The sequence below is a fragment of the Rousettus aegyptiacus genome, unplaced genomic scaffold, assembly GCF_014176215.1.
Source record: "Rousettus aegyptiacus isolate mRouAeg1 unplaced genomic scaffold, mRouAeg1.p scaffold_m13_p_2, whole genome shotgun sequence".
Taxonomy (NCBI): domain Eukaryota; kingdom Metazoa; phylum Chordata; class Mammalia; order Chiroptera; family Pteropodidae; genus Rousettus; species Rousettus aegyptiacus.
The window spans coordinates 133376832-133391207 of NW_023416295.1; the positions used below are offsets into that span (position 1 = coordinate 133376832).

The 14376-nt window shown below is 37.3% G+C and overlaps 1 protein-coding gene across 2 annotated transcripts; it reads left to right on the forward strand.

Moving 5' to 3' along the window:
- The first annotated feature begins 211 nt into the window (after positions 1–211).
- Positions 212–13921, forward strand: SLC38A2 (solute carrier family 38 member 2). 2 transcript variants are annotated; one of them, XM_016165893.2, is made up of 16 exons: positions 212–490; positions 1621–1818; positions 2057–2138; positions 2287–2402; positions 5123–5196; positions 5299–5391; positions 5522–5603; positions 6910–6992; positions 7431–7489; positions 7583–7738; positions 8137–8216; positions 8321–8421; positions 9007–9131; positions 9460–9604; positions 9718–9815; positions 10901–13921. In XM_016165893.2, exons 2-16 carry the CDS (start codon positions 1703–1705, stop codon positions 10997–10999), a joined length of 1509 nt encoding a protein of 502 aa, XP_016021379.1. In that variant the 5' UTR covers positions 212–490; positions 1621–1702; the 3' UTR covers positions 11000–13921. The 2 variants fall into 2 exon arrangements, with proteins under 2 accessions (XP_016021379.1, XP_016021390.1); XM_016165904.2 differs by lacking the exons at positions 212–490; positions 2287–2402 and having other exon boundaries at positions 1678–1818.
- The last annotated feature ends 455 nt before the right edge of the window (positions 13922–14376 follow it).

Consider the following 14376-nt stretch of genomic DNA (forward strand, 5'->3'; position numbering starts at 1 on the left):
GGGACTGGAGAAAGTGGAATTTGGCTTTGCCGGAGGGTGGGTGTTGCTAGAGGGCGGGGCGGGGCGCCGAGTCCGCCCCAGCGGGAGGGGCACGAGTGAGGGCGGGGGCGGGGCCCAGGTGGTGTCGATACACAAAGGGACCGGGAGTTCGCGTCCCGCCCCGCCCACTGACGTGTCATCCGGGCGGCAGCTATAACCCGCGGCTCCCAAGCTGCTGCCTAGTCGCGCGACGCTGCCGCCCTGGAGCACTGTGTTTCTGATCCCCGCCAGTAGCCCCACCACGCGTTCCTGCACACTCGCACCTACCCCTTGAGACAGACGCCGGACGATTGGGGGGGCAACTTGCCATTTCTTTTTTTCATTAAGATTATTTTTCCTGCCTATCGGGGTGGTTTTTCGTGCGTTTTTTTTTACAATTTTTGTTTGACTGAGAAAAACGCACGGAAGGTGTTCCCGTGACATTCCGAGTTCAGGAGCGGAGACCACCGAGGTAACCGCGCGGGGGGGTTGTCTGTGAAAAGGGCGCGGGATCCGGTCAGGAGTGGGGGAGGGGCATACAGGAGGAGCAGCGGCAGGCGGAGGCAGCTGCTAGGGTCATTTCCTCCCGGACGGGCGTTTGTGGTCGTCGGGCCCGCCTTCGACCCCAGCCCACAGGGGATTAGCCGCCCTCCACGGAGGGGAGGGGCGCGGCGCTGGGGGCCGCGTGCCCGCCGGGAGTGGAACTGCATTCTCCCGTTGGGGGAGGGGAGGCAGGCCGCCCCGCGGGTCTGCTGCGGCAAGACTTGAGGCTTACATCAATAAAAAAATTAAGTCCGGGGGTTGGTGTCTGGATTTTGGGGGAGCGGAGGCGAGTTCGGGCTTTTATTGTAGCAGAGGCCACGATTGGGGAAGACAGGCCGGGAACGTTTGACAATCGGCGATCTATATTGCATCAGTTTCTTTTCCGGGCAAAGGAGGGGCCATTCGGCGAAGCACTCGCTAGCCCAGAGCCAGTGGATGAGTGTGCTCGAGGGCACGGGCGTGCTCCTGTAAACAAACCCGCTGAGCGCCTGGGAACTGGCATTCTACCCTGCTCGGCAGAGGACTTGTCAGCCTTTTCCGCCCCCTCGAGTCGGCTAACTGCCGCAGAGGCACTGCTCCATCTGGGGTCTCCGAGCAGGAAAGAACGGGTTACACGGCACTGCTGTTGAAAATGCAGGAAACAAGGAGCTGTGCACCTGGGCTGCATGCACACCTATGCCTGGGTGGGCTTTGTGCCCTGCGTTCCTGCGCACGACTAAAGAGGCGGGGGAGAGCAGAACCGAGCCCCCTGCATTCCTTTCTGTGACTTGGAGTCACGGAGAGGGTGAATTGCTAAAATCCTCTGAGAGGCCTCAGGGTCCGGGGGCGCGGGCTTCGGCAGGCGCGGCGTCGCGTTGGGACCATCTTTGTTCTCGGCAGCTCGGCTGTCTGTACTTTTCCTCCCCTCGGCGCGCCCCCGCCCCTTGCGCTCGGCTGGTACTTTTCCACTCGCCGGCAGAGAGCGAATAAGCCGCGCTGCGCCGCCTGGCGGCGTCACGTGACCTGGGCGGGGGAGGGGGCGGGCGCTGCGGTCCTGATGCACCGCCTGTACCTTCGCAGGCAGCTGCGCGGGCCGGTTCACCGCCAAGGACAAAAGGAGCTCAGTGTTACTCGCAGCATCCGATTTCTCCCGGTGCCCAGCATGAAGAAAGCCGAAATGGGAAGGTTCAATATTTCCCCCGATGAGGACAGCAGCAGTTACAGTTCGAACAGCGACTTCAACTACTCCTACCCCACCAAGCAAGCTGCTCTGAAAAGGTGAGAGTAGTTGTGTGCAGTTTTATAAACGAGTACATTGTAGGACTCTGCTTATGTTAATTTAACTTACTGTAGCATTTGGAGAGAGTACCCGGTTGTCTTCACTGCACTGACACTATCTCGTGTGAAAGTCGACTCCTATTTAATACTCCTATTTAATGTCAACTAAAGGGCTGCTTAGCCTTAAAGCATTCCATTGTATATTTAAATCCAACTCAATTTTTTATTTTTTTTGCAGCCATTATGCAGATGTAGATCCTGAAAACCAGAACTTTTTACTTGAATCGAATTTGGGAAAAAAGAAGTATGAAACAGATTTTGTAAGTTAAAAATTAATAATTTTGTGTCTGTGGCATTATGGAGTAAAAGAATAGTTTTACTTTTAGATATCAAATCTAACTTGCCCAAAGCTGGTTTTCTCCGTTTAATTATTGTTATATGTTTGGTTATCGTTTTCCCTCTATGTAGCATCCAGGTACTACTTCCTTTGGAATGTCAGTATTTAATCTGAGCAATGCGATTGTGGGCAGTGGAATCCTTGGGCTTTCTTATGCCATGGCTAATACTGGAATTGCTCTTTTTATGTAAGTATGTGTAAGTAGTGAGTCTGCCATGCAGGGCAGTTAATAATGATGATACAACTTATTTTGGCTCCAGAGACCGAATTTACAGTTGATGTAGTTGACTTAAAAATCATTTGCTTAAATTTTAATATTTGAGAAATCAAAAAATATCTTCATTTTAGTATCTAACTGCATGATCTCAAGAAAGCCAATTAGGAAAAAATAGGATAATAATTAAAACTGATAATTAAGCCAGAAGTTTTTAAGTCAGTGGGAATAGTTAAAACAGTTGTGACGGGGTGGGAATTTTTTTTTTTTTAATACTATTGATAAATCCAGGGTAATTAGAAATTTTGTTCTGGCAAAATCAGAAGCAAACTATTAATAAGCATAGTACTTTCAAATGAGCTTGGTAAATTGACAGTCTCCCCAATGACCTGTGGCCCCTTACATGCATAAAGAAAACAACTAAATTTTTAAAAAACGTGTAGAGAGTGTGTTCAGGTTAGAGTTGCCTAACCTGAAATATGTTTTATTTTAAGAAGTGAGTCATAAAGCAACTGAAAAACAAGCCATGTGTGTTTTTTACTTTTTAAATATTTAATCCAGATCTGTGTGATTGCCACATGCCATAGCAAAAGTTAATATTTTAATAAATACCTGTTTATTTTCTTTTTTTTTACTTGTCGAGTTAGAATTAGTTACTCCTATGTTTTCTAGCATAAATACATAGAATAGAATTTCGGAGCTATAAAAGACTTTAGAGCAGTGATTCTTAGCTATTGTGGGGTCACTGACCCTTGGAAAATATAATGGAAAAGTTTAGACCTTATTTCAGGAAAAAAGCACAAAGCAAAAATACATGTAAATTTGGGCATACATTTTCAATGATATTTATGTCTTAGTTTAAGTTATTTTGGGCCCCTGGCTAGGGCAATTTCTATGGAAGTTAGTGTGATTTTGTTGTGCAGATGAAGAAACCACACGTGCAGATAGCACAGAATTGTTGCTTTGTGACAGATGTACTTTAGTTAGCTGACTGGTGCCTTCTACTCAAGTTATTTTCTTTAGCAGAATACAATGTTCATGAAAAGAAAAGCAGACCTTTGCAAAGTTCTGCTTTGTGAAATTCCATGCTGAAATTAAGCCCAGCTTTGAGCACTGGAAGCTAGCATTCAGTCAGCATACTTCATTAGCATGAAGCTTTTTGAGACCTCTTGCCAATATGAAGGACCAAAAATTTACATAGAAAGGACCCTTGAGTTTCAAAGTTTTTAATGGGGAACTTGAATGTTAAATATTTAAAACTCTTCCTAACTCTTAGTATAGAAACTGGAGGCAGTTTTTAAGTGGGGTTATAGTGCAGAATTTACATGAGGCAAAATGGCACCTCTGTTTCATAAGTGAAAGCAAATCTGATGTTAGCCGTGCACTTTGGAAATTATTTATGCTTTAATAAGGTCTGGGTGTTCGATTAACCATTTTAAGACATAGATAAATAGTTTCAAGAATGCTTAAAGTGAGTTTTTAATCTGTCAATATTTTACAAGGTGTATTTAGAGGTAAAGGTAAATGGGCCAAATGCCACTTGGCTGCCACAGCCTAGTTAAACTGTAGGTAACTTTATTAAATAGAATCAATCTATAGGTTGAAAGTGACTTTAAAGGTTATTGAAGTCCATTCATTCCTCAATTGTCATTTCAATGTAAGAAAGGAGGACAGAATTTGTCAACACACTTTGAAAATTGTTTTGAATTAAATCAACAGCTTTAGTTTGAGGCAAGGCTGTGATAGTGACACTTTCCATCTCAGATTAAACCCCATGAAATTTTTGGCATTAAAATGGCAGCTTGATGTCACCACCTATGTTTATCTGACAGACATCAGTTTCTTTGCTAGACTTCATGTGGTACGGTATTCAATTTGCCTGTAAAAAATCATGAAAATGTAACTTATCTTCTTGTTTGCAGAATTTTCTATGAGTTTACCTGATGTTGATTTTGTTCCTTTTACTAAAAAGAAATTCATATTTTTCTTGACTTGCCTGGGAGTAGGGGAATAGAACTCTGGAATAAGAGAGAACTTGTGCTCTAAAGGAAAACTAAGTGACATTAGGGAACCTTTAGTCCCTCTCTGCTCCACCCCTCACCCCATTTCAGGGAGGAGACAACCCAGACAGTTGGACTGATAGCACAGGCATTGTTTGACTTTGTGACAATGCTGGGTCTATATTCCACACCACGGGGTGCAATATAATATATTGTCGCATTGATTACTTATGATTTGTGCTTAGTTGCATTTGAAAAGTACCTTGTAGGCTGGGTTTACTGGTAGATATTGCCACCATTTTATAGGTAAAAGGAACTATTAAAGTGCAGAGAAGTGGCAAGTATACAGATAATTATTACGGTGCCAGAATCAAATTATAAGCCTCATAACTCTACCACTTAAAGTTTAGCTTTCCAGTGTCTCCTGGCATGATTGTTCAGTGGTTAAAATACCCCGCTCTTATCAGTACCGTAGAACCTATTACCGGAGACATGATGCAAGATTTTAGTGCCAAATAAGAAAGAATAAGTCGACCCTCTAGCCGGGAGAGTGAACAACAGTTCTTGGGGGCATTCTAACACAAGAAATATTAGGACAAATTCCATATTTAATGTTTAAGCAACAACCAAAAAGTATCATCTTTAAATAGAACTGTGCTTGTTTATAACCATGTACCTTTTCTTTCTCATCAGAATTCTCTTGACATTTGTGTCAATATTTTCCCTGTATTCTGTTCATCTCCTTTTGAAGACTGCCAATGAAGGAGGTATAGTAGCATACTTGATATTTCTAAAACAATTATGTCTGTCATGATTTTGTTCCTCTTATAAAATATTTGCTTCATGCTACTGTGTTCTTCAAATCATAGGATCTTTGTTATATGAACAATTGGGACATAAGGCATTTGGATTGGTTGGAAAGCTTGCAGCTTCTGGATCGATTACAATGCAGAATATTGGAGGTAAAAAAATTTTTTAAAGATGATTTGGGTAGACTTTGCTCTTTGTTTAACACAGAGTAGTGACACGTTAACTTTTGGTATCGCGTGTCACATTTTGCACTTGTAATGGTATAATTTTGTTTTCCTCCAGCTATGTCAAGCTACCTCTTCATAGTGAAATATGAGTTACCTTTGGTGATCAAGGCATTAATGAACATTGAAGATACAAATGGGTAGGTGCTAAGTAAGGCTACTCATAAGAAACAATTAAAATCTAAAATGGTTAGATACATTTTACCGAAGTTGGCTACAAAATGACCATTAGTAAATTATTTTTCATAAATGTAGAAACTGACCAAAAAGTCCCAATTTAGCTTTTCTCTTTATATTTACTCTCTAAGAAGTTACACCTCCTTCATTGGGGGTATATGTTATTCAGCTATAATTTCTTGGAATTACAACTGCAGCTTTGAGTTAATGTTAAAACCCAGTTCATGTCTGATATTTGTAAATTTGAAATTCTTAAAACTTAATTTATTTAAAATGAGTAATACCAGAAAATGTATAGCTATAATGTGAAAACCTTATCCTTCTAGCAAAGTTATTCATCCCAGTGGACTAACAGGTTTTTATCTAAAGTAAACATGGGAGGGAATAATTTACTTCCCCATTTAACTTGTAGCTCATTATTTCAAAGAGGTGTGATTATCGCCTTGCTTTAGACATTCATTTTAGTAAGCCGATCTTTAGATATATTCTGTAGGATTTTTGTTGCTGAAGTGAGTGGAGTAGAATTCACAGGACAATTAGAATTTGAAAACAGTGATTTAAAAGAGGGTATATTTGATTACTTAAAAAGGAGAAATATTGCTAGAACTCTCAGGAGACATGGTTAATATTTTCTCTTAACTTCAGAAAGGGATCTTTTGACTATTTTTGGAGTTAAGGTGGGTCAAGATGTTAAAATATATTCTTGACAACCTGGAATAAGTCCTGATTTGGGAAATTGGGTTTTGTTATTTTGGTTTTGCCTATATGTTTTACCTACGTGTGAAAAACTTCTCGAAATGTGTACATTTGCTAACAAATGTCTGAAAGAAACTTGTTTTAAAATTTTCTCATTTCTTACATTAAAAATTGCAAGCTAAAGCTATGACAAAGTTGGTGTACAATTGTTCTAAAAATGCTTAAAGATAAGATTGCTAGATTAACAATGCCTCTTTGTTTCCTACATTAATAGCAAGTCTTTAAGAAGTATTTTATGTTATGAAACAGCTGGCAGCTTTCCCAGAGCAAACAGTGGGAAAAAAGTTATATTGTTTCATACCCCATTTCTAACCTGAGCTAATATTCATCTAGCGCAGAAAGTTAGACATTTATTCCTGTCTGTAGGCTTTTCGAATAAGTGATCTTTCCAAACCTATCTTTTTTGTGTGTGTATTTATAGTATTTCTGTAAAATGAGCCCTGTGAGATGTGTACGTTATTCTGAGGATATCTGTGACTGGTTTTGACCTTTGTTTTTCTTTTCTTAATTCAGATTGTGGTATCTGAACGGTGACTATTTGGTTCTGCTGGTGTCGTTGGTGCTCATTCTTCCTTTGTCACTGCTGAGAAATTTAGGTGAGCAACCCTCATCTCTAAAGAGAATTGAAATGAGCCTCTCACCAGCTAGTTGGTTTTCTCTTAAAGAAATTGGGAGCTAAAAAGCCCAGAAAACATATCTTTTTGGAAGTTGCTGCATACAACAAACCTATAGGTCTTCCAAAGTCCTGGCATGTTCACTACCAAGGGCCCAAAGTATTTCATTGACATTTTATAGTGTCTTGTACTTTGTACTTAATACTTTTGTACTTAATACAAAATAAAAGGTTTTATTGTTTATTAGCAGCTGTTTTTACATAATTCTACATCTTAGTGTGTAAGAATTAGGAACTTTATATTGTAGCCACACTAAAGTCTTCCAAGCAGAACTGAGCTATTTAGTAGAGAAAATATACTTACCCTAAACCTATTTCTTTAAACTAACATTCATCTTTCCACCCCACCCCCCTGACATAGGATATTTGGGATATACCAGTGGCCTTTCCTTGTTGTGTATGGTGTTCTTTCTGATTGTGGTAGGTATAATTTTTCTTTAAAATGAGATTTTTTTTTTAGAAGCTGTGTCATATTATTCAGTTTAATAAATGCAAAATAATATTTTTTTTCAGGTGATTTGCAAGAAATTTGAGATTCCTTGTCCTTTGGAAGTTGCTTGGATAGCTAATGATTTAGTAAATAACACCCTCATACAGCCAACAGCCATGGCATTTAACATAACTGATGGTGATTCTTGCAGACCACATTATTTTATCTTCAACTCACAGGTAACTGACTATAATCTTCATTTTCTGAAAGAAGATTTTTAGGGAATAAAAGAGGAAACTATCTGCTGAAAATTTTAAAATAACTCACAAGGTATAGGGAGGAGGAGTAATAGCTGCTCTTCAGAAAATATGATTACTTTATTATTAAGGACTAAGAAGAATTGGGTTGTGTCTTAAAATAGATTCAAAAAATGAAATAATCATGTTAATTGACACATTCAGAAGTTAGGGTATTGATCACATGTAGTGAACAAATTAGAAAATTGGAAGCTAATTACATAAGGAAAACTAATTATTTTAGGCTTTGATTCTAAGATTAGTTGATAAAAAATTGCAGAACTATAATAACACGAGTTTGTTATGTTAGGATGTTGAATTAATTTTTATGTTTTTTGTAGACCGTCTATGCTGTGCCAATTCTGACCTTTTCGTTTGTCTGCCATCCTGCTGTTCTTCCCATTTACGAAGAGCTGAAAGGGTGCGTGCTTAACCTATTTTCACAAATTTGTTGGAAAAATTATTTAATTATTGCTATAACTGCTGCTAAAATATATTTTTATTTTTTCCTTTGAATTTACATAGCCGCAGTCGCAGAAGAATGATGAACGTGTCCAAGATTTCATTTTTTGCTATGTTTCTCATGTACCTGCTTGCTGCCCTCTTTGGATACCTGACATTTTATGGTATGTTTGGTTTACCAAAAAAAAAAAAAAAAAAAAAAAAAATCACTTTGTGAAATGAAATTGATACATCGATACGTATAGTCTGTCACTTACAAAAAGTCAGTCTGTTTTAGTATATTGTGAGAAGAAATTGAATTCAGACCTTAGAATTTCCTATAGTATATTTAATCAGTAATTTCTAGAATTCAGTCAGGTTCAGAAGTATATCATTAATTATTTGCCATTTTTATATGATGTGCTTGCATCTGAGTTCATCCTGCCTGTCTCCTCTCCCAGCACCTTTACATTATATAACCCACACACATACAAACTAAGCCAAACCATGGGATTTAGCTGTTTAGCTCCTGTTGTTTTTAATGGGGGTCATGTGGCTAAATCTCTACTTGGTATTTAGAAAAATTTTCCTTCAATGTTATTTTAATTGCATTAACCCTAATTCCAAATTAATCTTTTTAGCTTCTTAGTTTATAGTCATTTTGTGAGTAGTTAATAACTTTGAAAATTTTGCCACAAGTTAGATTTTTCTACCTAATCTCCAGAGAAAACTGCACTCTTGAAGTTTTTTGTTTTTGTCTTTCCTCTTAGAACGCGTTGAGTCAGAATTGCTTCATACCTACTCTAAAGTCTTGGAAACTGATATTCTTATTCTCATTGTTCGTTTGGCTGTGTTAGTGGCTGTCACCCTAACAGTACCAGTTGTTATTTTCCCGGTAAGTAATCACTTGCTCTCTTTTCAGTAGGAATGAATTTAAACATGAAAATTTGTGAGATTTACATCTGGGAGAAGAGTAATACCACTAGAGCAATACTGAGTTGATGGTGATTTGAAGTGGCTTTTTTTTTAATGTCGTGTAGATTTTCAAAGCATCCTAGGGCCTTTTTTTCATAATCGAAGGTATTAAATGATCTTTCAGTGTTCAAATGTTTAGAAAACAGTAGAGGTAGGGACATAATTTTATTGTTTTAGCTATTTTTCCTTTTTTTTTTTTTCTTCATTAAAAATGGGATTTTAATTTATCTATTTATTTATTTTTGCAGATCCGGGGTTCTATAACTCACTTATTGTGTCCAGGAAAAGATTTTAGTTGGTGGCGTCATAGTCTCATTACTGTGTCCATCTTGGCATTTACCAATTTGCTTGTCATCTTTGTCCCAACTATAAGAGATATCTTTGGTTTCATTGGTAAGTTTTAAAAAATAACAGGGTTAATTCATATATCAGGAATTTTAAGGTTTAGAAAAATTAAAGACAAGTGATTTACTGAATTCTTAAGAAATTTAAATGTTCTTTTACAGGTGCATCTGCAGCTGCTATGTTGATTTTTATTCTTCCATCTGCCTTCTATATCAAGTTAGTTAAGAAAGAACCTATGAAATCTGTACAAAAGATTGGGGTGAGTAAAAGATCATAACTGTAAAAAGCAGTAATAATTTTCCAGTACTAGAAATTCCTCAGCTGATTTTAATATTAGTCTTTTAGCTGTTATTTGTTGTAATCTCACTTTTAAGTTTCTAGTAAATGTTTCTATTACACTACCTCACAGATGAAAGATTAGGGGAGAAGAGGTGAAAGACAGCTTGCCATCTTATTGTGCTTAAGTTAATTGCAAGAAAGTTATTTAATGTTATAGAGATAGAGTGTAAAGATACTGCCTTAGCTTTCAACATTTGTTTAACCAGTTTATTTTGGACTGCCTACTATGTGACAGGCACTTACATGGGCCTTGAGAATATAAAAAAGGATAGGGTATTTAGTCCAGCAAGACAAACCATCTTCAAAGAAAAGCTCAGGGTATGTGTGGTAGGGGGAGGCTATTATTACACTTTAAAATACTATTATGTACTTTAAAGTATAATAACTAATTTAATAAATGCTGTAATATGTTAAGCACAAATGATTCTTGTAGGGATATTTGGGGAAAAGACCACTTTAGCCCTTAATCTCCACTACCATCCTAATCTTATTAAAGTTCTAAAATTGTTTATAAACCAACAACTGTCGTCTTGCTTTACTCAAAGTAACAGTATTTGAAGGGCAGGACTAAGAAGAGTAAACCTACTACTGTCTCTCAAAAAGACCTCTCCCTGGCTTTGACTCAGGCTATATCTTAGGATGCTTTGGGTTTGATTTTATGACTTAAATTCTTGCTTTAAAAAATGCAAAAAAAAAAAAAAAAAAAAAAACCAGACTTATTCTATTTTACGAAGTAGTATATTTAACAAAGAAAATTACTTTTCATTTGAGAGAAAGGAATAAAAATGAAATTTCGGAAGTTTTCAGAGATAAGTTATTTTGTATTACAGATGACCCCTTGATTACTTAAGACCATTTAAATATCTTTAGCAAGGTAAAACTGTAGCTCTATACAGGATTATTGACATAATTTTAGTAAGTATAAGCCCTTTTTTAAAAATAGAAGAATGTTGAACATATGTATTTTGTTCTTGCTGATCAGTTTTCTCTTTGTACCCATTGCAGGCTATGTTCTTCCTGCTGAGTGGCATAGTGGTGATGACCGGAAGCATGGCCTTGATTGTTCTGGACTGGACACACAACACTCCTGGAGGTGGCCATTAACTGGCACCACTAAAACTTCAGTAGTCCATTTGATGCCAGTGTTGAGTTAACTCTCAACTATTATGAAATTTCACCTAATGATTTTAGTTTTCACTTCCTTTTGAAGTGCAGATTCCTCGCTGGTTCTTCTGAGTGCAGAATAAGTGAACTCTTTTTTTTCTTCTTCTTCTTTTTTTAAAGAAACTTCTGTATGATAGAAATGGACATTAAGAACAAAACCACGAGTCTCGGTTTAACGGAAGTGACAATTTTATTCCATTCCAGAGAATGGACGGACTCTTTTATCAAGCCACATGTTTGGCTGTATCATTGTTTAACTTGGATATTTTATGATTTTACTTGAATGTGCCTAATGGAACCATTTGATGTGAGAAATAATTTTTAATTTACAGCAAAGTATTCAAATAGCATTGAGAAAAACACTATTATTTTTTTGGTACCAAAAATATTTAAAGACCTCAGAAGCACTATTTTACTTTATAAAAATTGCTTTTTTTTTTTTTTTGGACATTGTCCAAAAAAAGTAAATTCCATTAAAATTTTTTTATTGATGTTTAACAACAAATATTAGTATTATGAAATGAATTGCCTTTTGTAGGCATAATAAGCCAAATATAACTTTTTTTTACCCAAAATGATTTTTAGAGAAAATGATGTAATGAAAAATTGTACCATGAATAGGAGCATACTTTTTTCCATTCAGACTTCACCATTCAAGGATATTTAATTGATTATTGCTGTACCAAATCAGATAAACTTTGTTCATCACTTTTCTTCTCAGTCCTCAAATAATTTAGTTCATTACGACTGAGATATTTGTGGTTTCAATATCTTAGAATGGAAGATAATGCAGTTATTTCTTTTGAAAGTAAAATAACTAATTTTGAGGTACCAAATAGTGCAATTGGGTAAAACAGGGTTTATTCAGTTGCATCTGTCTGCAGAGTTGTATTGACAACTCTGGGCTTTTTGGGCCAGCCCTTTTTTGACATTGCTTTCAGCAGTAGAAAATGGGCATTTGATGGCTATAGGCCAAAACTTCTATCCAGAGTACGACTTTTCAAAATGTTCATCTACTACTGGAAGTGTGAATTACTTGATAATGTATGGCTTGGTCATGTTTATGTTTTGTCTACAGTAGAGGTCTAATCCACATATACACCAATATTTGGTATGAGTTCTCTTCATATAGGCCACTGGGTTTCTTATGCAGTAAGATTTGAAAAAAAACTCATTTGCACAGGATTGTCATCTCATTCTTGTACAATGTAGAATATTTGTTTACATCCAACAAGTGGTTAGCTAGAAAAAAACAGTGCAACCTGAGTGTAAGTAGTTGGTCCAACTGCATGTTCACCCTTCCATTTCAATTCCAGTTAGAATTGAAAAAAATTGGCTTTAATAGCATTTATTGTACATTAACAGTGTATGGTGAATATATTATTTTAAAATGCGGTACTTTGCTCATCAGGCATAATGTCTAAAATCTAATAGATAATTCCATTAGTGGTTGAGGGAAGCAAATAATGGAATCATTAATTGGTCATCTGGCTCTAGGGTTTTTTCTCTTGAACTAAGCATTTTTAGTTTTAGGCAAGGGCCAGAAATGTGGCAGACATGGTTTTTGTTACACATTCTTGTATTATATGTGACTAGATTATAGGCAAGATACGTCAGTCTTTAATTAAAGACCCTTGTGGAACTGGAAGACGTCTTGTAGTGCTACATTGGGTGAAACCAATGGTCCATTTTTGTTTGTTTCTATGAAAATGAAATAATTGGGGACCATCTCGAAAGGCAGTGAGAAGGTGGATTCTACAGCACTGCTTTCATTTAATTGGGCTTTTGGCACTCCCTTCAAATCCAGAACCTCATCTCTAGTTCAGACCAAGAATTGGCACTCCTACTTGAGTTCCTGAAAGAATTGCTGATTTTTTATCTAAAGCTTGTCAGGGAATACCAAGTAAAGAACTGTTTTCTACAGTTTACGTCCCTTCACGTATGGAGATATGTGCCAACCAGGAAGGAATGGGGGGTGAGGGGGGACACAGCAAATCCATATGGGGAGGGAGGCCCATCCAATCCTCTTTGGCTGTTTGAGGTTCAAAATTAGCTGCCGAGGGTAAATTGCATTGCATGATTTTCTTGGAGCTATCTTGTCTGCCTTGAGGTTCCTAAACAGTGAATTCCCATTAATGAGCAGTCTTCAGTATTAAAACCACTGTCTTGTCACCTCATTTTGCATTACTGTCTTCCATGGATGTTTCAGTTATAACTGTAATGTTATTTATAGAACAGCATTAATCCATTAAAGCTAACCTATTTTTCAATATTTATGATAATCTGTGTACATACATTGTCTATCCATATGTATTTGTAAATAGGTTGTATATAATTGCATAGATCAGGTTTGGGTCTAGGGTGTGAGTGTATATATTCCTATAAGTTTCTTAACTGCATTTTGAGGAATTCAAATTATATATGAATTGTTCCAAAAGTACCTGTACAGAGATTTCAGCATAAACAAATTGATAAATTGTGTGAGACCCTGAAAATTTTAAATATTGTTTAAATTGTATTCGCAATAAACAGAATGGTTGAACATTACTTTTTTTTTTTTTTTCATGAAAACTTGGTGCAAGTTCAGATCTCTTAAATTTTAAATAAGGTCTAGATTTTCAAAATGCAGTAATTATCAGAATGTGATCTAGTGTAACAAAATCAAATGTGATCTAGTATAATGAAAGACTTTTGAGAACCTGGGTATGTTTATGTTTTCTGTATATAGTGTACAAATCCCCACTGTACTGTTAGAGGCCAACAAATCCTGGATGACTTGTTGGCAAAGAGTGCTACACCGTTTCAATGAAACACTGTATGTTTGTTTTAACTGAACTAAAATAAATACATGCTTAATCCTGAGTTGTATTTTCTTTGAGGTGATGGGATCAGCAGTGTCTGATGTACTTTTTGTATTGTAATTTACAGCACCTAGCATTTAGGTCTATGTAATGATAGTAATTATAACGAGGAAGAATGAATGGTCAAGGAAGTTTCTTCTGCTTTTAAGTTCCTAAAGATCTTATATTAACAAAGTGTGAAGAGGAATGAAACTGCAACGAGTCATCTCAAGGATCCAGTTGGGCCTGCTGTAAGTCGACTTTTTGAAAATGTAGCTTTCTGGAGTTCATACCTGCAATAATCCAATTCCATCAGTCTGGTGGGCACCCCAGAACTTTTGCCCCCAGAAAGCTAGCCAGGTGATTCTTAATGCACAGTAAAAGGGGTCCTGAAACAGGCCTGGGAAGAAAGATTGGTTCCACTCTGTTGAACTAGATACCGCAAAGGAAGGACATGTTAGAGAGGAATCAATGGAC